This window comes from Rhinolophus ferrumequinum, chromosome 12, assembly GCF_004115265.2.
Source record: "Rhinolophus ferrumequinum isolate MPI-CBG mRhiFer1 chromosome 12, mRhiFer1_v1.p, whole genome shotgun sequence".
NCBI lineage: Eukaryota > Metazoa > Chordata > Mammalia > Chiroptera > Rhinolophidae > Rhinolophus > Rhinolophus ferrumequinum.
Genome location: NC_046295.1, coordinates 73,132,665 through 73,157,596, shown reverse-complemented (window position 1 = coordinate 73,157,596; position 24,932 = coordinate 73,132,665). Strand labels below are relative to the sequence as shown.

Genomic DNA, 24,932 nt, shown 5'->3' with positions numbered 1-24,932 from the left:
TGAGGCAGGGCTCCTCTGAATCCTAAAGTGCCCTCTCTTATTTGTGACTGCCCAGTTCTAAGGCATACAACAATTATTTAGATATTTTACTGTCATGCATTCCTCAAATACACGAAGGCTAGTGAAGGTAGGGATGATATGGCATCAATTATTCCCTCTACACAAATAATTAGTCAGCCTGTGTCTCCAGCCCTGACTTCACCCATGAACTCCCCTTTCCATCTACAATTTGCTTGCCGGTCACACATTTTCCACCTGGATGTCCTGTAGAGACTTCAACCGCAGCACCCAAAATTAAACACATTTTCTCCACCAAATAAGCCTCTCCTGTTTTTCCCAACATTTCCCCAGGCACTCAGGAAAGAAACTTAGGAATCATCTTGACCACTCTCTCCCTAGATGTACTGTTCTTAGTCACCAAGTCCTGGGAAACTATTTCTACAGCAGCTCTCAAATTCACTTCCTCTTTCAGTTTTGAATACCTTATTTTAGGCCATCATTCAATATCGGCTTGGCTTATTCACTTTCTAATCCGTTTCTGCCTGACTGAGTACCAGTAGCACGTACTTTATTAAGCATGGTACTCCAGTGTAGAAGAAGTCTATGGCTCCCTATTGCCTTTCCAATCTGGTACCACTATTCTATAGCCCCCCACACACCTTGTCCTCCAGCCAAACCACGTTACTCACTATTCTATACATTTGCATAGACTTTATTTTTGAATTTGCATTTTTTGAGTGCTTAGTAAATATTGAACTGAAAAAAAAAAAGAAATTATTTCTGAGAGTGATTATTTCAGTAAGAGGAAAAAGCATTCGCCAAAGTTAGGAGTCCAGGCTTTTCCAACTCCTTGTGAATTGGGGCGTGTAACTCATCTGTACACCTCAGGTTTCTCATAAGAAAACAAAACAGTTATGCTAATTAAACCACATTACATTGGCTGATAACTTGAAATAATTAAAATGCAATAAAAATGCAGTAAAACTGCAAGTTGTTACATTTACTATTATTAGTTCAACAATAGTTCTTCCGACTTTGTTTCTATTTCAATAAAACCACTCTTGGAGCTTTGATCAAAATATTCATATAGGAAACTTTAAAAAAAATAGCCTGATAGCCACACTTTATCAAGCCAGTCAAGAGTTAAATGTTTTATATTAAATTAAAGAAAAACATTTTTCTTGGGGCGACCAGATGGCTCAGTTGGTTAGAAGGCGAGCTCTCAACAAGTATGCCGGTTCAATTCCCGCATGGGATGGTAGGCTGTGCCCCCTGCAACTAAAGATTGAAAATGGTGACTGGACTCAACTAGATTGAAGAACAATGACTTGGAGTTGATGGGCCCTGGAGAAACACACTGTTCCCCAATATTCCCTAATAGAAAAAAAAAATAAAAACATTTTCTTCAGAAGAGACAAATTATTCATGACATGGGGGGACAATAAATTTATGTCCCCACCAAAATCTATACATCCATTTCCTTTATAAAATAATGAAGTCTCATGACACACACACACACACACACACACACACACACACACACACACTTATTTTTTTTTAAGTAAAGACAGAGTAACTATTTCTGCATATATGTGTATATACGACTGGAAGGAAATACATTAAACTTCAACTACTTTTCACTGGATAGTGGGATTACAAGTGATTTTTTTATTTTGTTCTTTATGACTTTCTATATTTTATGAATTTGCCAAATTCTATGTACTATTTCTATGCATTATTTGATCAAGTTTTCAAAAACCAGCCAAAATAATATAAAATATGTCCCTTTGGGTTAAGCTAACAAAATAAAAAACTGGCCACAAGATGTTCTCTCATCATGCACTGAATGGATGCTGGCAGGTTAAGTCACCTACGTAACGGGGCTCAGTTCCACTTGTCCCTATGCCATCACAGCAACATTCCTTCATATAGTCACTGGTACTCAACTTAACTCAAAATGACCCCTCAGAGCCTCAGTTAAAAATTCTTAGAGAACGGAAGGCAGTCTTTGTGACAGGGAGTCCCCAAATTCTTAGAGAATAAAAATGCAACTGGATGAAACGTGAAATTGCCAATATTTAACCATTGCTTTTCTGGTTAAATACTTTCTAATTTATAAAAATGGCAACTTTTACACATATGGTTCAACCCAATACTAAAAAATTAAAATAACACAATGACAGAACTAAAAAGGTATTAAATAAGGCAGAAAGAGAAAGGAAACATGAAATAAAAAAGGGAAAAGACATCAAATTATGTTTATCTGTCTCCCTATTCGGTGGCTTAACTATATTATACATGAGAAAGGGTCAATTTCAGTTCTTCAGATCCATAAGATTCACTTCTGAGCATTCTCTGTCACTTATTATTTAGTAAAAGTGAGCTTTTAATGTTGATTTAATTAGCATTATTTTAGTGCAGGTGATGGGAATGTATTTTTAGCAATATCATTCCAAAACCAATTTGAGGTTCTTTGACTCATCTTTTATTCTTCCCTCTCCCTCACCTACCATATTCATTCAACTACCAAGTAACAAGGGTTCTACCTCTGAAATTTCTCTCAAATAGTATCTCTTTCTTTATCCCTTTTGCCACTATTTCAATCCAAGTCACCATCACCTCTTGCCTGAATTTCTAACAGGTTTCACTGTGATTAATCTTACTCCATTATAACTCCAGTAACCAGAACGATCCTTCTAAAACTAATCGTGATGATACAAATAACAACAACTAAGCAGTCATTCATACTTAAACAATGTGCATTATCTAAGTTAATTCTAACCACCCTAACAAATAAGGTACCTTTACCCCATTTTACAGATAAGGAAACACAAATCTGACGTTAAATCACCCAATGTCAATGGCTTGAATACAGTAAGTAGAGCTAGGATTTGAATCAAGACCATCTGCCTTTGGATGGACACTCTACACCACTTTGCTTATTGCCTTCCACACCGGAATATGTGATTTGTCTGCTTAAAATGCATCAATAATGTTCTAAGGCCTGAAATCTTAAATATATCTTATTTAAGCTTTCTGAGATCTGGCCCCTCCCTACTTTCTCTGGCCTTATTTCCTTTCACACACTATGAAATTGCCAAGCTCTTTCTCACCCTTGAGCACATGCTTTTCCCTCTGACTTAACATCACACATGCCATGAAGCATGCCATCCTACCCCTACAATCCCCCCTTCCTGGACAATTTCTGAGCAGATACATTTTTGAACCCTTTGATGAGAAGTCCTTCTTGCCATTTGCCACACAGCAGTATGTATTTTCTCTTCTACAGCTCTCATGAAACTTTATTGTAATTGTTTAGTTGATTGCCTACTTCCCTCATCAGACTGCATGCAGACTGCCCCAAACCAGGCAGGAACAGGTGCATTCTACTCGTCAGCATATCCATGAGACCTAGCACAGCACTGGCACAAAACTGACTTTCAAAGGTATTTTTGATCGACCTTAAATAACAAATACCTAATAAAACAACAAGCAATTCTGCTTTTAGATATTAAGATCTTTCAAGTGAAACCACAGTATGACAACATTAATTCACCTATAATTAGTAGGTTGAGGTACATGAAATTGCCTATTGTGGATCAAAAATTGTCAAATGTCAGCAATTTTAATATGACCAAACCTAACACATGTCCAGTCTTCTAATTCAGGAAAACTTTAGAACTCCCTGAACAGGTATGACTTACAGAAATGAACTAGTGGGGATGTGACTTTACAGAGATAGGCTACGGGTACTTAAAATTATATGCACAAATAACAATTTGAAGGAACCTTGTCCATTTTGGGCTGGTATAAGAAAAAAACCATAGACTGAACAGTTTATAGACAATAGAAACTTATCTCTCACAGTTCTGGAGTCTGGGAAGTCCAAGATCAAGGTGTTGGCAGATTCAGTGTCTGGTGAGGACCCACAGCCGTCTTTCACTGTGTCCTTACATGCTGAAAGGGGTAAGAGAGCTCTCTGGGATCTTTTTCATAAGGATACTAATCTCATTCATGAGGGCTCAGCCCTCTTGACCTACACCTTCCAAAGGCCTCATCTCCAAATACCATCATGTTGGGGGAGTGGGATTGCAACATATGAATTTGGGGCGGGATACACAAACATTCAATCTGCAGCAGACCTACTATAGCAATTGCAATATGGAAGCAGACAACATAGTTCTAGAAGTCCGCTCACAACCTATTTTCTTACACAATCTGACAGCAAGAGTACTCAGTTGTGAAAAAGTAGAATCACGGGCTATTTTAGGGGCAGGACTCAAATACACTACCTAATTTTCCAGAAGGATAAAGCTTAAAGGAATCTCGTTTTACAGAAGAGGTCAGGAATAGTGAACCTCATCTGAGGTCACAGAAACTAGCGGCAGACATGAAACTAGCACTCAGGCTTCCTAACTACATGGCCAGCACTCTTTTTGCTAAATTGACCCCCTTTTTGTTTGGTCTCTAGAGGCAGGTTCTCATTATTAACTATTACTGAATCCTTGACTATTACCAAATCTACCAGAGAGATCTTTTTAATTAAAAACAAAATTATCTGTGTAATAAGGAAATTATAATTAGAAATTTGTTTTTCCAACTGAAAAAAATGTGGTTGAGTCTCCAAGGCATCCCTCGGACAATTAGAAATGTAAATATTGGTTATGTGCTGTAGTTTAGGTTCTGTATAAAAGCTTGAAATACATGGCAAAACAATCTTACCACTGAAGTTTATCACTTAAACCACTATAAGAAACAATGCAAATAAGTTTTCAGAAAACACAAGGCTGATTGAACGGAGGGAAAGGGAAACATCAGAATATGTTGCTATTTCATTTTTCTCTCATTATTAAAATGATTCATTAAGGAAGCAATTTTGATGTAAATGTTACTAAAAAGCAAAATAAATAAAAGAAACACAAAAGTCACTGACATAAAAGATGAAAAATAACAAAAAGAAAGGATGGCCAGAGGATGATTCTGGAAATTGGAGAATTTGTGCCTTATTTTCCCTCCATTATCAATTCCAATTTATTTGATTCGTCAGAACGGGGTGTAAGAGAAGCCATGGGAGTCCCTGTGGATTACTTATTAGGGTTTCTTTTCCCTGCATTCTCTGTCTGACACATTCTATCTAGAGAACAGGATTGAGGAGCCCTTGGTCAAAGACCAGGAAGAACAGAGAACAAAGAACCCAGGAGTATTTGGTCTGTAGAAATTTATTCCATGAAGCCAACGGTAATTCAATATCAAGAAGTCTATCACATGTTGATAGATTATGTATCCTACTCTATCAACAAATGAAAGAAAATCATATTTATTAAGTGCTGAAAAAGCTCTTGATAAAATTCAGTATATTCTTAATAAAACCCCAAAGCCAGAGATTAAAGAAAAATCACATAAAAAATATTTACCAAAAACAACAAAAAAAAGAAGAGCATGCTTTCCAAAAGACTGAAAAACGAAAGCTGTTTTAATTAAACTTAGGAACTCGATAGGACGCTAGTTATAACCATCATCATTTAACACTGTCTTAATGCTCCTATCAAATACAAAAACAAAACCAAAAAAATTTAGTAGAGTGCATAAACAGTGAAAACAGAAATGAAAACTGTTTTTGCTGCTGATTTTAATTTTAATGTCTACCTGAAAATCAAAAGATGCTAGTATAAACTTACAAGGACTAATCAAAATTTCAAGAGGTAGATGGACAGAGAATTTTTTAAAAGTCAATGTCTATTCTCTGTTTTAGCAATTAGCACCTAGAAATGGAAACCGGAAAAAAAAAAGTATTCCATTTCCTATAGCAAGGATATTCTAAGATAATTCTCAGAAATAAAAAGAAGAGGCACAAGACATAATTTTGAAGTCTAACAGACATAGAGTAAGATTTGAACAAGTGGAAAGATACAGCATATTCTTTGATGAAAAAATATTATAACAATGTAACTTACACCCCAAATTAATATGTAAATTAAATGTGATTCAAATTAGAATCTTTATATAACCTTATAGGGTGGTTGTGGTGGTATGGTTGGAGAAAATAAGGTTTATGTGGAAGATTAAATATGCAAAAATAGATAAGAAAAATATGAAATAAAAAAGACTTGCTTTACCACATATTAGAACATAACTCAAAGCCACTTTAACCAAAACAGTATTGCTATAAAAATACACAAACAGATCAATAAAAAGAACAATCTAGAAGTCAATCCCAGTATATATAAGAATTTAAGATGTAACAGAGATGGCAGTTCTATTCAACAGAAAAATAGGAGTAGCACGACTGGTTCTCCATCTGGGAGAAAGTAAAATTGGACCACTATCATATGCTAGGCACAAAAATAAATTCCGGATGGATTAAAAATGTAAAAACTCAACACATACAATAAAAATCTTGCAAGAAAATCTTGGAAACTACATTTACTAAATCTAGAGGTAGGAGAGACCTTAACCAAGACACAATTTTCTACATAATAACTGAAAACGTTTTGTATGGCAGGAAATAAGAAAATTACAATAAGTCAGTAAGAAAATTAAAGTTTTAGAAAGGTATTTATAATGAAGATACAAAGGATTATTGTACATTATATATAGAGTGTTGTTTAGAAAGGATATCTTTAAAAAAACTTAATAGAAAAAGGTACAAAGAATATGAAGAGGTAATTCACAGAAGAGCAAACCATTCAAATTTACTGGTAGTCAGGAAAATGCAAACTAAAGCTATGTGGGAATCACATCCATTGGTAGCAAAAATTAAATACAGTGATAATTAATACTGTTTGGAATATGGGTCAACACGTACTTTCCTACATTGCTGGTGGAAATGTGAACTGTTACAGCCTTTTAGATAAGCAAACAGGATATAAGTAAATTAAATATGTAAATTCAATAGCCAGTTTAAAAAGCATGCTACCCTTTGATCTAGCAATCACACTTCTGAGACTCTTCATAAAAGTAAAAGATTTAGAATACCTGTAAGAATGTTTAGCAAAACACAATTTAGAGACTAAAAACTGGAAACAAAGTAAATGGCTACTGATAGAAGAATGGAGGAACAAAAGACTACATTTTTTAAAAAAAGGATATAATCACCTGTTTACATGAAATTCTGTATGAGTACATATCTGTAAAAAGAAATTTTTATTCATGTTCAAGGACAAACAAATAGGGAGGGCAATAGAAACATCAGATTTGGAGCTGGTCCTGAGTTCAAATCCTATCTTTATCACTTATTTACTAGCTGAGTCACTCTAAGCACATTATTAAGCTTCACTGAACTGGTTTCTTCATTTCTAAAAGAGAAATAGTAATTACCACCTTACAAGGATTTTCTTAGGATTAATGAGATAATGGACATAAAGTGCTTAGTACAGCAGGATATATGTGTCCTCCGAAAAGGGCAGTTATTGTTATATTTTTTTCCCTCAGAAAAGGACAGTTATTGTTATATTTTGTCCCTCTTGAGACGAACAGTCTAAAAAATTTTCCCTTAAAAAAAACAGGGAGAAAGAGTGCCTCCAAATGCCATTGCTTATAACAAATAAGGAACACCTTTAAAAATATATTAACCTATGTATTTTATATTACTGTAAGGTCATTTGTCCCTACATTACAAAAGCCACATGTATATGTAATTCCTACATATACTTTTCGCAAGACAGGGTTGACAATTAAAGAGATGAAAAAAAAGATGATGACAGAGGCATTCATCAGCTTTGCAAGTTAATTGTTTTTGACCTTCACTCTATAAATCAAGTCACTCTTTCCTACTTTAAATTTAGTCTTTAAAGAAACTAAGCAAAAAACAAAAAGACAAAAAAGCCTCCAAGGTAACATGTGAAATTTCAGAACACAAAGCATGTATCTGGTAAAGAACCCAAGTCCAGAATAAATAACTTCCAAAAATTAGTAATATATATGTATATAAATATTATTGTCTGCATATGTGTAACAAACAGTATGTAGAAATCCTGCTTAGTCTGTGTGGGCTGCTGTAACAAAAACCACAAACCTGGTGGCTTACGAGTACAAACAGCAGGAATTTACTGCTCACAGGTCTAGCTAGGGGCTGCAAGTCCAAGATCAGGGTGCCAGCAGGGCTGGGCTCTCGTGAGGCCCTCTTCTGGGCTGCAGACTGCTGACTTCTTCCTGTGTCCCCACATGGTGGAAGGGACCAGGGATCTTTCTGGAGCCTCTTTTATAAAGGCCACTAGTCCCTGTCTAACCACCTCCCAAAGACCCCACCTCCTAATATCATCACCTTGGAGGTTAGGTTTCAACATACGAATTTCAAGGGACACAAACATTCAGACCATAGCACCTCCTACATGCAAGAATGTTCATAGCAGCTTTATTCATGGGGGGGAAATGGGGGAGAAAAAGCCCCACAAACACCTATAACAGCAGATTAAAGTGAGGTTTACTGATGCAATGGAACATGCTCAACAATTAAAAAAACGAAAACAAAGAAAGAAAAAAAAGAGCCACTACTGATAAACACTCCCAAAATGGATGAGCCAAAGAAGTCAGATACAAACAAGTATATATGACTGATTGCCTTTAAATGAAGTTCAAGACCAATCAAAACGAATCTGGGGAGAGAGAACTCAGAATTATGGTTCTTCTGGGGCAGAGCGGGGATGGTTGTGACCAGAAAGGGGCAAAAATAACTTTTTGGGGTGGTGAATATGTTCTTCCTCTTGGTAGTGGTCACAGCAGTGTATTTATATGTAAAATGTCATCAAGCTGTACACTTTAAAATTGTGTTTTAGCCTATGTAAATTATAGCTCACTGTTAAAATAAATTTTTAAAACATTTAAAGTAGTTTATCCCCTCAAAAAAATTCAGAACAAATTAAAAAATGTTAATTAGCATTCCCCTACAATGATAATTATTATTTCCAGGAAGACAGAAAAGCAATACCAACTTATATTAGATATCACTATAATATAAGACAAAGTATGCAATATTATGATGGCTAAATAATTTGTATTTTTTTATGATCATCTACCAGCAAGTTAAACTCACACATCTATTAGAAATCTTTTTAGATTCCAGCTATCTGCATAATAAAAGTTTTATGTGAAATATAAAGCACATGACATCAGCATATATAAAACATTAATCAAATATATCAGATATTATGAACAGCTGATTTTTTACACATCATATAATTACCAAGTTCCTACTCGAGAAATAGACATCACCACTTTCATGGAACCAGAAAAACAGAATACTTCATGTCTTTAAATTATCTGTATGAATAGCCACATCAAAAATATTTAAGAAATAATTTTTGGCCACTATTTCAAAGGACTTCAAAAGAGGAACTAGGAAGACAGAGTTACAACTGAGAATTATATACCCAAAATGTGATTTGCCACCAGAAGAAAAATATCAATGAGTTGTACCTTCGCCAGCACTACACTTTACGTACCCTCCTTTGGTGCCTCCATTCATATATACTACGAGTACAATGCTTTTCGTCCTGCCATGCCTGGGAGCTCTTTTCTGGAATCCATCTCAGATGTTATACTCCTGATAAAGACTCCCCTATTCTCACAGGCTGAATTTATCACTACTTTTGGTATTTCCCATTGTGCTTTTTCGGACTATCACGTGACATATGTCTCTTGTATGACAGACAGTTCACTGCTTTTGTGTTTGACCTCCTAACTCCAGCATTATGGCTGTAATAGGCACTCAATAGATATTGGTTTAACAATTATATCAATATTAAAAATGTAAGAACTCAACACATTTGAGGGAATTAGAATATTAGTTCTTGAAAGAAAAAACATCTGTCTAGGACATCATCAAAATGGCCGCGTGAGCTGAGCTTCTGGAAATCTCCCCTGGAATTTACAACAAATTGAACAACCATAACTCCACAAAGAACTCCCTACACAAAACGTCTGTCTAGAAATAAGATGAGAAAAAAACACCAATATTTTGAGCAAATCAGTGTCATTACCTGGTCAGGAAAGATCCAATTTCATGTTCAAATGCTGTTCCTCCCTTATAAAATTTTTTTAAATAATAGTTTTACAGAGGTATTATTCATCTTGTATAAGGTTTTAATATATTTTTAAAAGAAGTCCATTGTCACATTGAAAAATTTGCATATATTATTGAGGGTTCTGAGCAATTCATTCATAACCCAGGTTTGGGACTTGCATACCACTGGAGAAACTGTGTCTTAAATATAAATATTTCAAGAATTTGAGAAAAAAACAAAAGTTAAAACCAATAATATGGTTGTAAAGACACAAAGCATTGCTTAACCTTGCAGAAAATAATTTCAAATTCTTGTATGCTTGCACAAGGAAGGAGTAGTTTTTGCTATTTTGCTTGTAAAACCCTGAGGAATGCATGAACTTGAGAAGGGGATACTATAAAAAATGAGAATTCTTCACTTTAGAGAAATGAGCTTAAAGGGAATATGGTTTAAGACAACAGAACCATGTTCTTTCAATTACAGAAACTAGAACTAGGCCTCATCTACAAAGAGTGCATTTCTGTGAACTGTGAAAAGGATTAAAGCAAACAAGGAAGTTCTTACACACTGCACAGCACAACTGATGTGACTAAAAATGTAACTAAGAAAGGATTTAGATACACAATGGGTACAGGACATCCTTTGCCTCTGAGGTGAAGTCAATCAAGGAAGAATACTGAGGCCTTCTTTGTGCCAACACTAGAAATAACTTTGGGCTAGAAGTATGAAAGTTCTCTTCATGTATTAGATAAAGGAATTATAAAAAAATTTCTTGGAAATCAAATAGCCACAAGGATCTTTTCATAACAAATTTCTAAAAGTATTAATGCTTAAGCTGAATTATCATCCCCTTACCTTTGTGATGAGAATTCGGTATTTTTCTACCAGGTGGTCATTGTTGTGACAACCTGCTAGCAACTGCCAGACTTCTCCTCGAAGAGCTTCAGGAACACCGCTTCTTACTAAGGATGACAACTGCTTTGGTCTCACACTCAAGTTGAGATGCCTAAAAATAAAGCCATAATCCAGAAGTACTTAAAAGAAAGATTCCACAAAGAGTGTTATTTTTATGAAAAGTAAACTAAATGATTTACAAAGACTTAATAAATGTTACATACTAATAAAAAAAAAAAAGATAAAGCTGTTGAATTAGATACTGCCAAGATAACTGTAAAAGATTGGGAGGAAGAAAGAATTCTGCAGTCAGACTATTCCTAGGTATCTTTAAATTATTGCTCTACTTTTTTTTTTTTTAAATAAAAAGCAAAACTGGAAACCACAGCTTTATGGCTGTGGCTTATGTAAAGTAAACAAAGCAAAATTCCCACCAGTGGACACACAGCCAAAGATAAGGGCTTGGCCTTGCATCAAAATTGACAAACTGTACTTACACACTCGAAGTTAAAATAAATACTTGTTCTAAGTTAAAATAAATATTTAAAATAAATACAAAAATAAATGCTTTCAGCAGTTTTTATGATACCTTGCTTCAAGTGAGTTTTGAATGACTATGGAGATTAAGACAGTTTCTACTATACGAGGTGTGACCAAACAATATGGTGAATGTTTAAATTTTAAAAAAGTATATTACAGTAAAATACACATTGCCATTAATTCCCCTCAAAATACTCCCCCTCGCTTCAAACACACTTATCCCATCATTCTTGCCACTTTCTGAAGCAGTTCTGGAAGTCCTCTCTCATGAGTGTCTTTAGTTGCGTTCTCGTGGCTCCCTCGATATTCTGAATCATTTTGATTTTGGGGAAGAGCCAGAAGTTGCACGGTGCCAGATCCTGTGAATAAGGCGATGAGGACGCACCGTAATGTTTTTATTTGACAGAAATTTCCGTATACCAGAAGTGATGTGTGACACAGAGCATTGTCATCATGGAGGATGACTTACAGCACACTTTAAAACACACCTTCTCAACCGTAGCTCACACCCAACTGACTGCACTGAACAAGCTAAAACTTGTCACACACTGTTACTAAGGTTTGACTACAGCTTTCTGTATTGAAGATCCCTGCCTTTCCGTTCAATGACACTTGGCAGCAGCATTCACCGTATTTTGTGTGATCACAATGGAAAGGCTCCATGTCACACATTGCTTCTGGTATGTGGCAATTTCTGTCAGATAAAAACATTACGGTGTGTCCTTATCCACCTTATTCACCGGATCTGCCACCGTGCAACTTCTGGCTCTTCCTCAAAGTCAAAAAGACCATGAAAGATAAGGTAAACGTTTTGAATCGATTCAGGACATGGAGGCAGGGCATTGAGCTACCTCATCTGTAAAATGGGAAAATAAAACTTATCTTAAAATGTTGGTATCAATATACAAAATGCTTTTGCATACAATCTTATCTGACCCTCATAACAAGCGTCTGAAGTATGTGGTAGTATCTCCAGCCTTACACATGAAGAAAGAAGTTCCAGGAAGTCCATTAAATGACTGAGGTAGTCCTCAAACTCTAAGACCAATAAATGTGCTATTTGTTGTATCGCTGATGCTTTGTGATTTGAAAGCCACTATTACCGAGTTAATAAAGAAGGATTCTACATGGAGAAGGTCCTGTGACTATCAAATTTAAGCAGAAGTTATTGACACAAAATAATCTCTATCAAACTATAAAAAGGCCTGAGACTTTTCTCAAAATGTCCCCTGAATTCTAGCAGAATGATACACAGTATATTTAAAAGGGTTAATTTTATGATGCTAGTACCCTAATAAAAGAGCTATAGACAATGCAATACAGTTTTGTCTTTTCTTAGGAAAATAATATAAAAATTGAAGAGCTGGGAGCAGAAAGAACAGTCGTTCTGCTAGTTAATTCAAGGCTGGTACACAAGGTTGGTACACTACGGCCTGTGGGACAAATCTAGCCTACCACCTGTTTCTGTAAATCAACTTTTAATGAAACACAGTCATTTTTACTTGTCTATGTATTGTCTATGACTGCTTTTACACTACAACAGCAGAGGTGAGCAGTTGTGACACAAACTACTGGGCCACAAAACCTAAAATATTTATTCTGTAAAGAAAAAATAAATCTAACTCTAAGTTTATTTGCTAACACTAGCTTAATTTGTATCAGTAGAATTATTTTCAGAATAATTTATGTCATTGACACTATTACCTTCATCCAACTGAGTTACTATTTTATACTATGTAATATTAATTCTCTTATCCACTCAGAGACACGTTAAAATGAACTTGGAGAATTAAAGCTAAGAGGTATTATTACTAATACCGCCACGAAAATCTAATGTAGAGTTAAAGAAACCAGCTTTGGGATTGGACTTGAGACTGTGCAAAAAATTCTGGGCCTGCCATTTAGTAACTAGAATTGCTGACTTAATCTCTGAACCAGTTTTGTCATCTATAAAAACGGATACTAGTTCCTAAGGTTGTTACAGTAGAGACACATAACTTAGCACAGTGCCTGGTGTATGGTAAATTAGTTCTTACTACAATTACTACAACATCCATTATTTTTAATCTACAATAATCCTAAATGATAGTTTTATAGACTTGTGTGTTGTAAATGAAGAAACACACTCAGAAGAGTTAAGTGACTTGCCCAAGACCATACAGCTTGGAAGTAGGAGCAGCAGGCTTTGAAGCCATGTCTACCAGTCTCTAGCTTTCCATGATATTGTGATGCTTCCTATCTATAGAACACATATAATAGTGACAAAAAAATATATAATCAAATCAATTGAGGAGAAACTATATTATTATTTCTGAAGACATAACCAAAACCAGCAAAAAGTTTTAAACACCATGAAGACAGATTAAACAGATGGAAACTCAGCTAATACATTTGTAAGAGAGGGAGAAGGACATAATTTAATTAAGTGAATAACAAAATGAATAAACAAAGCTTGGTAACAAAACAAATTCAAGTAACCATGTCAAATGCTGGTGAGTTCATCCAATAAAATCTAGAGACTAATTGCTCTAAATGATTTTAAAACACTATTATATAACCATTCAAGACTCAATTACATTTCTATTTTAGAGCAGAAATCTTTTTATACAGATAAAATTCCTGCCAGCAACAGTCCAAACACTCTGAATTCACTGACTGAAAATATAATTGTGATGAGAGCATCAGCAGGTTTATCTCCTGCTTGCTAAAGGAATATCAAAAATTAATGAGAACTATTCCTCTGGGGGGCTTTTGCAGAGTTCCTTTATTAAAACCACTTATGTAAAGACAAACCATGCTTTGGCTGGCATTTTCCTCCTGTACACATCTGACATTTCCCAACATGAGGAGTGTTCTACCCACAGTGTAAGACCTTGTAAGAGTGCTAGAAGCAGATGATGCTCATTTGTAGTCTAACCCCTTAAGGGCATGAAGTTCTTTTTAAATGCTGAGACAGTTTTACTAAGAATAAAGGAAAAGGTTTCAACAGTTAAAACTTCTGAGAAAAATCAAACCCCAAGCAACAGGCCCATGGGGTGCTTATATGACAACCCTAATAACCAGAAAGTCTGAAATAGACAAGTGCTGCCATCACTTTCAAGCTCAACTTTTTTTCAGAATATACTGGCATCCTACACCGAGGAAAACAGGAAACGACATACATCTCACCAAACTGACTTACCAGAGTAAGTCACTAATAGATACCTGAAGGTAGTGCATTCTTTTTCAACAGTGTATAGGATAGTGCTTCTTAACACTGTTGTCAAGCTATCTCTTGAGCAGATGAGAAATTCCTGAATTTTACAAGTGTTAGTAGGAAAAGTAATTGGGAGAGCAGTTAATATATACTGTGCTTATAACATTCTGCTGTTACTTGAGGTACCTAACACAGACAATGAAAATCCCCCCTGGGGTCTCTTCTGTAGCTCTGTGCCTTGTGTGAGTAGCTCTACACGTCACTGATTATTGGGTACTGTATTAACTACTGTGTATTATCTTAACCAGTCAATGGTTCCCAACCTCTTAAATATAAAGGACCTCTTTCCTTATTTATTATCACCACGGATTCTATGTTTGAATAAATATTTTCTGCAGCAATGAGAATTGATTAAATTTCTGAAATTCTGAAAGCTGATTTCAGATCCTCACTATTGTCATACACCTCTAAAAACAGATTCTAGAACACGAACCTCCTATTTCGGTTTCTATTATTGGTTCCAAAATTTAATATTGTAGTTAGAGAAGACACCCTACCCCATAAAATGAGAATTGCAGATGAAAAGGAGAACTATTCTAACTTACCATTTTGACAGCAGTTCTCCCCATGTTTCAAGAATTTTTTCTGCACATTCTTTGGATACATCACCAGATCCACTCAAAAGAGGTTCATCGTTATCTTTAATAAACAAAACACACCAAAAAAGATAACAGAGGTGACTATGCTAGCCAGAAGAATGGAATGGTAACAGTCAAATTTGAAAGATTTTACTGGTAGCATAAAGTCATAATTTGTAATTTCTCTTTTAGTATATAGGTGTAAATACAAAGAAAATAAAAATGGTCCTGGGTGGAATGCTGTTGTAATCTTTCATTCTCTTTTGTTTTCCAAACAGGTCCTCATTATGTCAACTACAGAAAAAAGCCACTAAATTATAAAATGATAGGACTCAAAATACGGCATGTTCTCTCCCCTTTTCCAAAGCAAAAAACTTTTGCATGAAAATATACAGCAGTCTTATTTACAGTAGTTAAAAAAATTACAAACCGCCTAAGTGTCCAACAACAGGAGAGTAGAGAATGGTGGAATAAATTATTATATGTGTTTACAATGTAATTGCATGTTGATATTTGTTTACATAATGATATGGCAAAAATGCCACATAAAATAAAAATCTCAAGTGCTAAATCTTCATTATGATCTAATATATGTTAAAAATAGGAAATAGTCTGGAATGAACTATGTCAAGACATTAACAAGTACTGCCTCTGAATGATGGAGCTACAATAGATTTTTTTCTCTCCTTCATGTTTTCATGACTTTCTAAATTTTCTACAATGGCATACATTAATTTATAATAGAAGCACAAAAATATTTTAAAAAAGCAAAATAAATCATTTCAAATTTAATTCATGTAATTAAGAAAAGTATATGCAAATATGAATTTAAAGATTGTAAGGTAAGAAGATAATGGATAAGTGACACTAATAAAGGCATGTGAGAGGCACTGAGAAGCGTAACGAAAGTGGGGGAAAATAAGGACTTAATCTTTTTTTTGTTGGATACTTCGGGAGTTTTCAGCTTTTTGCTACAAATAGAATCAGGATGAACATGAACATATCTCATTGCTTTCATTGGGTGTATGCCCAGAAGTGGACTTCCTGGGTTAAAAAAACACATACTTTTAAGGATTTTGAAACTTACTGACAAATTGCCTTCCAAAATGGTTTTACCAATTTATATTTCCACTACTTGGGTACAACAGTACTTGTTTCCATGTGTCCTAACCAAAGCTGTTTCCGATTTTTTGATTTCACTTACGTAAACAAAGTGTGGAGTTTTACAAACCTGATGATTACATCATGAATTTGCATCCCCACTAGAGATAGAAATTATCAGAGAGCACTGATTTTAAAGGCTCAGAAATCCATGATACTTATATATTATTAAACTTCATTACATTATAATGTCTTAGGCAATATCATGAGTTTTGTTGGTGAGATAGGGAAGAGATCAGACTGAATGTAAGTGACACATCTTCTGTAAATGGATGAATAAACAAAACAGAAAGGCTTGAGAGCACTAAGATAAACTTCTTCTACTTTACTATTTTGCCAGAATTGGCCCTACTTTCTAATGCCTCAACTAATTCTCTTCTACTAATTAAAATATCAATACAATACAACTCTGGGGGAAGGCAGCTATAAAATATGTACTAAAATTTACAAGAGATGACAATTCCTTCAAAGAGATTAGAAAAACCTATCTCATAAAATTTTCTTTTACTGTTTTGGATGCTTTCAACAATCTGGATAGTAGTAGTTTGAAATTGGTGTTTTCAACGCCATGTACCTAAGGTAAGGGTACAGGTGGGCAGTCAGCAGACAATCTGAATTTCAGAACGTTGTTTCTGGACAGTCTTCCAACTCTTATAACTGCTGGTTTCCTGCCTGTGAGCACAAATGTCCTACGGATAAGGAGCCTCTCTAGAGGATTGGTGCCATTTCTTTCCAAGGAGCAAACAGATCACAACAGGACCTGTTACCTGGTTTGTATACTGGGTTAGAGAGAATTAAATGATGGCATGGCTGCAGTCTTCTTCAGTTCCAATTAGCATCTACCACATACCAGGAATTGTTATACACGAGGGAAACAAGGAGGACCAAAAAAGGACACAGTCTTCTTTTACAAAGCTTGTGTCCTAGCGTTCTCTGAATCTCTCCTGATGCCGTTAGTCCTTATCTCTCTCTAGTGAAAAATCGTCAGTAAAGGCCTTCTGAACCCCCTCAATTATATTTTAAAAATCTATGCCTACTATAGACTAGGAACTAGATGTCAGTCCTAATGCTATCGTTTAGCAGGGCCCAAATTTCTTTGTAACTGATATTCTTTAAAATCTAGAGTAGGGAGATTAGAGCATTCTCTGGTTTCATAATAAATAGCGTCTTTCTCAATTTTTGGTGGTGTTTGTTTTTATTGCTGAGCTTAAGTGGAGGAGAGTTCTGTAAACTTTTACTTGTTTTGCCGTATTAAGCAGTGTTGACCTAGAAGGGAAACTACAAATCTCAAGACCACCAGTTATACAGTAGACAATCTCAAAAGACAGAAACAATTCTATCTTGCCAGCTTTAACACAAGACTTGAATTGGCTCTGCAGGGAGAATCTAAATTGTCTCTATGACTTCTTCAAAAACGATACATGTGATTCTCTGCACTTCAAATTGCTTTATGTGAACTAAATGCAGAGAAATGATGATAGAATAGAGCTCAGATTGTTAACTCATAGACCTGGATTAAAATCCTCCCTGCTGATTTCTAGCTGTGTAACTCTGGGCAAATTTGCTTTACTGATATTGTATTTCTTTATGTGCAAAACAAAGATAATACTAAATCCTATTTTGGGGGAGTTTTGTGAGGATTATATAATCATAGTATTATTTTATTAGAGTACGGAGATTAGAGCAAACAAAGTACCTGCCTATCACATATTAAGCATCTAATAATTGGTGGCCATTAATATTACTAATAAATGATGCTCAGTTGATTAGTCATAGCAAAAGTAGAAATTACAGGGAACAATGGGAAATGTAAAGTCAGAGTTTGCTCTGAATTTGAAAAAAATACATATAATCACGGATATGTATTGCCTTTAACCTAATCAATCCTTCGTGCTACCTCCATGCCATTGTTAATGTAATTTCTTAGCCAGCAGTACCCAAACAAGCCCATATATCCCTGCTGAACTCTCCTCGCACTTTAAAAGTCCCAGCTCAAAAACTATTCATGACACCCCACCGCACTCCCCACAAAGAAAAATGGATTCTCCTCTGTGAATTTCCAGAACATTTCCTCTGAACCTCTCAGACTCATGCCTCATATGAACTTCTATCAGAATCTGCTTTTTCCCCCTTAAAAATAAAGCCTTGGTAAAAAATGATAAATTAGAAATGCCTCCCAAACTTTCATTTTTCCTGTGCTCCTTCCCTCCTTTTCTCACTTCTACGTAGTATATTTTAACAGAGGTCGACAGACCAACAAATTAATTGACATAACCATGAAAAACAGTGGGACAAAAACCTAACTAGTTGATTCCTAATGTTTATCAGTGTAAAAACCCAATAATGTATTATACAAATATGAATTTGTATATTCTTATATGTATTGTGACTGACAGGGTCATATGTGGAAGTCATGTGGCAAGTGAACTTGTCCCTATAAAAGTGAATCAGATGAGATGGAAACATTATTTAGGTAGATGCTATGTAAAATTTGCTCTAAAAATGTGTTATACACTAACCTAGCACTAGACTAAATCTTTAATAAAGAACTAAGTGTAAATCTCATTTTGTCCAACTTGATTACAATTATCTTATAGAAGGTCCTGCGTTAATCATTTTTGAATCTCCCACAGGCTTTCGCATATAGTAGACTCTCTTAAGTATTTACTGAAAAAATTCCAAATGCTATGTCACATTATCAATTCCCTGATAAAAGTATAATAGTCCGCATGGTTCTCCACTCCAAAACAGAAATGAAGCTCTTCCTACAATTTACCTTCCTCTTCATCATCTTCTGGAGGAGAAGGTATCATTGAACTCTGAGATCCAGACTGTGGCAGGCGGATGGAGGGACTGGCTGTAGTTTTCCTCCTCTCTCTTTCTGATTCACTTTCCAAGCATACAACTTCATATAGAGTGTCGGTATTGCTCTTTCTCTCCTTCTGCTTTATCTTGAAGATGAAAAAATATTACGTATTGTAAGTGGTAAAATTCTTTATTTTTTTCCATTGAGCGCTTCACAAAGGATGTGAGAATAAAAAGGTATTTACTTTAAATAGCTACACTAAATGTAACATTTCCTAACTAGAAAAGTAAATGTTTAGATTTAAAAAACGCTTAGGAAAATAGGGTATTTGCTGAGTAGGATTTCAATACTGCAATTTTATTTACTGTCTTACAACTGTATCATCAAACATTCAACTACCAACATTTAGTAAGAGAGAACTAAAAACTTAACTGTTCTGCAGCTTCCAAGTTACTTTAAGGTGTCCCTCATGGTTTCCCACATAAAACTACATACACAAAAAGTTGTACAATATTCTAAAACAAAGTTAGGACTAAAAAAGTCCTCTTATTTCCATGTTTTGCCCCCATTCTTTTAGCTTAATTAAAACAGGAAACTCTTCTTTAACTGAAAGCTACAACAGGGGGTGGGGAGAGGTGGTAGAAAAGAGATTAATAGAATCCACAAAAATTTTGGTAACTCAAATTGGTTTGTATTTTGGTTTTATTTTGAAGTAAACGTATAACAGTTTAAACTGACCTAAATTAAAAACTAAGAACAGGGACTATAAAACTCTACCAGTACAATTATATAAACATATTTACATTTCATATTACATCCAGTTCGAGGAGGAGGAGGGGAAAAAAAGAGTGAAATACAGAGCAGGAGGAAAAGGCAGAACGGTAGGAAAAGGTACGAGACAACTAGAAAGGTGACTACACCAAAAAGACAGATATACACGCATCAAGTAAAAATACAAGGAGAGAAACAAGAACTTCATTAGGTACAGAAATACCAGGCAGAACAGATTTTCTCATGTTCATTTGGGTTAAGGAAAATTACCCCAATCCTGGAAGGCCAAGATAATGGCAACATGTCCTTTCAATATCATCCTGAAGCAATGTTTAATACAAGAGTCAGTAAACTCTTCTGTAAAGGGCCAAACAGTAAATGTTTTAGGCTATGTGGGCCAGGAATCTCTGTCCAACTACTCAACTCTGCCATTACGGTGCAAAAGCAGCCGTAGACAGTGAGTGAGTATGGCTGTGTTCCAAAAACAACTATGAAAACAAGTACCAAGCCAGATTTGACCCACAGACTATAGTTGGCCATCTTTGTTTTAACATGTGCACCCAAGGATTATTTAATTCTCTAGATGAATAAATGATTTTGACTTAGCTACTTACTATTAATTAAGGACCCAGACTCTGCGAAGTTACATATTAACCTGTAGATTTGTATCCAGTAGATATGCAAATGATTTCTGTCCAATAGAAAGGATAACCCAAAGGTTACCCATAGGACATTAACCAGTTTTTTCTAACTTAGCAATCTTTTTCTAATATTCTGTTTTTAGTTTTTTAAACTCAAGTTCCTCAAATACTTAGAACCAGTCTTAGCATCTTATTGGTTCCCTCACTACTTAATGACTTGAATTAAAATTTTGACATATGTTCATTCTAAATTTGTAATTATGATGTTTAACTTTTATATATTATACTTTGCAGGCAATATAGGATTTACATTTTTTGTTTTGTTATAAATTACTTTCTGAAACATCAGTTAATTGCTATCTGAAACATTATCATTAATAACATATTTAAAAAAATTTATCGGAGACTTACATAAATGTGATAACCACTGCAGTCCACCTAGAAACTGTTCTGTAATAGTAACCAGATAAATATTGTCTTTGAAGTCAGATAAACATAGAGTTAAGAACTGGACCTCAAATGTAAGTCAAGTACTCCAGCTATTAAAAATGCCGTTCACTGTTAAAGCTAGGTTATAGTTACAATGGGGTTCATTATACTATTCTTTTTGTTTCTGTGCATGTTTTAAGTTTTTGTAATAAAAAGCTTTTTAAAAAGAATTCTTGAAAGACGAAAAAAAAGTAGACTTGAATAAATGGAAAGACATCAATCACATTTATAGATAAGATGACTTGACATTATAAAGATGTCAATTCTCCCCAAGAAAAATACCAATAATTTTTTTGAGACCTACAAAAGCTGAATCTCAAGTTTGTATCAAAAGTAAACAAGAATATCCAGCAAAACCCAGAAAAAGAACAAGTGGGGAGGGAAGTTAGTCCTACCAGACATTAAAACATATTATGAAGTCTACATAATTAATACAGTGTGGTATTGGTACATGAATAGCATAAAAACCAATGGGAAAAAATATAAAAACCCGCATACACATGAAATACACATGAAAATACACATGAAAATGTGATATATGATAAAGGTGGCACTGTAAATCAATGAGGGAAAAGTTAGGCTTTCCAAGAATGGTGTTGGGACAAGTGAATGGCCACCTGGAAAAAGACTGAATCTGATCTATACTTTACACTATATACCAGAATAAAATACTAATGAACCAGAGATCTAAAGGCAGTAAAATGAAACCATAAAAATAATAAAAGAAAATGTATAATTTCCTTTATCACTTAAGTAGGGAAACCATTTCTAATTACGACTCAAAATCCAGAAGCTTTAAAGGAAAAAAACTGATAAATTCGAGTACATAAAAAGAAATTGTGTGGCAAAAGAGCCCAAAAGACCATGATAATTTAAGTCAAAAGACAAGTGACAAACCAGGAGAAATATTTGCAACTTATATCTCAAAGGGTTAATCTCTTGAATATAAAAAGTACGTCTAAATATTAAGAGGAAAAACACCAAAACCAATGAGCAAAAAATATGAAGAAACAATTTACAGAAAAGGAAGAAAAAAATCACCCTTAAGCATATGGAAAAATGCTTGTTTTCATTTACCAGAAGGTAAATTAAAACTACCATTAGATCCTTAAATTCGACAACACACTCTAGAAAAGACTGTGAAGAAACAGATACTCCCATACCCTGTTAATCTCAATGGCTATAACATTTATTGAGGGGAATTTAGCAAATATAATAAAGTCACATATGCCAAATTACCTCGTGTGCCAACAGGAATCGACTCTAATAGGAATCTAAGACGCACTTTTATAAAATCAAAACAACAGAAGGTTCTATACTGCAATATTTGAAATAGCAAATGATTGGGGGAAAAAATCCAAGTATCCACCAATAGAGGACTAGTTGAAAAGATCGTGATTCATCCAAACACAGCACTTACTATGCAGCCATTAAACAAGAAAGAGAAAGATCTCTATGAACTGATGTGGAATGATCTCCAGGATACATTAAGTTACAAAAGCAAGGTGCAGGACAGATTATATAGTACGCTAGTTTTTGCCTAAAAAGGGGATTAAAAATATATAGGAGTATTTTACTATTTTCACAAAAAGAAACGTTGGAAAGATAACCCAGAAACCAATAATGGTTTCCTATGGGGTTGGCAGGAGACAGGTATAGATGAAAGCAAGACCTCTCAGCATACATTTTTAGGTAATTGTGACTTTTGTACCATATGAGTATTTTAAATATTCAAAAAATGAAACAAAATGGAAAAATGCCAAACCCCATACTAAAAGCAAGAAAATAAATGAACCTAAGTATATCTCAAAGGGTAGCATAACCACAATTTAAAAACATATTTGAAGAAACTGTTGAATGCAGTACTAATTTTATAATCTTACTAAACATGTTCAAAGAATAAGAAAGTTCCATACAATCTCAAATTATACTCTTAATTGCAATACTGATGTTTTAAAATGAATATCAACACATGGGAATTTAAAATTATACAATTCAAGTAATTTCATATTATATGTCCCTATTTTTCATATTTGCAAAATGAGAAAACTCCAAAATTACATAGGTACTATGGTTATATTTACAGACATTTCTCCCACAATTTGTTGAAGCATCTACAGAAAAGATCACAATACACTAAATATTGTGGAAACCTTTTCATTTAGATGTTTACATATTGATTTTTATACATTGATATTAAAGCATGGGTTTTATTTCCAATCGAAAGAAATTTGTACAACCATTAAGTTACACATCAATTACAGTGTGGCACTGAAGTCATATATATTTTATAAATGGTGCAAATTCATTAACTGACGCTTAATTACCTATATCAGTAATTGGATTAACATATAAGCTTGTTCTCACTGGAATTTTAAATAATTGGAATCTGTATTTCAGAAACTCATATAATAGTAACTTTCCTCATCAGACATTTAACAAGTTTATAAAAATTTTGTTATAAATTTGCTCGGAGCAATAAAGACCATTCATTAAGGGTGTTTCCTGACTACTGATATTTTTAAATTCTTTGGTGAAGTAGAATAAAGCAAATACGTGTAAGTCAAATATATTACTGCTATAATGAGATAATCAATATTAAAAAATACAGAGGGTGGTGACGTCATAGGAATGGCGGCAGCGGGGCGCACTTTTTGAGTTCTCCTCTGGATCTTATCACAAACGGGACATCTATAACCCATCAAAGGGACATCTAAAACCCTGCTTATCACGCAGAATAGCTAAGAGACTCGTGCAAGGATTACTTGAAGGTGGGCAAATGGGGCGAGCAGGGGAAGAGGGAAGGGAGCGGAGTGGAGACGGGGTCTGCATCTGTGGCTGTGGAAACGCCGCTGACATCCACAGGTGCAGAGACGCAGGGGATCCCAGGACGGAGCAGAGAACACAAAAGCCAGGAGGTGGGCTCTTTCCCTGTGTCTCACAGCTGATCTCTCCCACCGAGGGGGCAGCATATCCAGCATTTGAGGCAATAACCTCAGCTGATACCTCCAATTGGGCCCTAGGGCGGACAAAGGACACAAACTCCATACCTAGGCCCCTCCCCCCCTCTTCCAATCCTACCCTCGCCCTTCCAGAGATTTAAACTGGCCCCTGAACTGAGGAGTAGTGTCAGATTACAGAGGAGCCTTAGTGCTCAGGCTCTGGGAAGACTGGAGTGCAGCTCTGACCCAGGGAAGAGGCTGGGAAGAGTGTTATTTTTGCTGGGCTAGGAGAAAAGAGACCCCTCCACCCCCAGCCCCCACCCTTTCTGGCCTGCCTAGGGCAGGGCAATTACAACTGCTGAGAGGCACTCCCAGGGATCAGCAGAAGGCGGCAGATGCAGCTCCCGGCTTTCAGCAGCTCAGAAATCTCCCACCTGCCCTGCGCGCGCATGCGCGCATGGAACAAGTGCCCTAAGACTCAGGAGAACTGGACACAGGGCTGGTGGTGCTACTATCAGTGCGCATATGTGCAGGCAAGAGCAGAAAATGCACTGACTTTGTAGAAACTACCATCCAAATCCCTCAGCCCCATGCATTTAAATCTGTAGTCTCAACGTCACTCTGGGCACCAGGTGACCAGCTCTGCCTGCACAATACAGAGAGGACTCTTTGGTACAGCAGAGGACAACCTGGAGATTACTTGGTGGGCTTAAGCCAAGACTGGCACATTTTTTTGTTTGTTTGTTTTGTTTTGTCTTTATATCTCTGATATCTTTGCCTGTGTTGAGTGGGGGTTGTCTGTTGTTTTTACAAGTGAAGGTATTTGATTTTTTCTTTGTTGTTGTGCTTGGTG

The 24,932-nt window shown here is 35.4% G+C and overlaps 1 protein-coding gene across 3 annotated transcripts in view; it reads right to left on the bottom strand.

Annotated features, from left to right (window-relative positions):
* The window catches only part of RABGAP1 (RAB GTPase activating protein 1), a 145,172-nt gene that overhangs the window by 62,277 nt on the left and 57,963 nt on the right, over positions 1-24,932 (bottom strand). For all 3 annotated transcript variants that reach the window (XM_033122372.1, XM_033122374.1, XM_033122373.1), the window contains 3 exons: positions 19,207-19,381; positions 15,237-15,330; positions 10,857-11,007 (listed from right to left, as the gene is read on the bottom strand). In XM_033122372.1, coding sequence (XP_032978263.1) covers positions 10,857-11,007; positions 15,237-15,330; positions 19,207-19,381 — 420 coding nt within the window. The remainder of the gene's footprint in view (positions 1-10,856; positions 11,008-15,236; positions 15,331-19,206; positions 19,382-24,932) is intronic.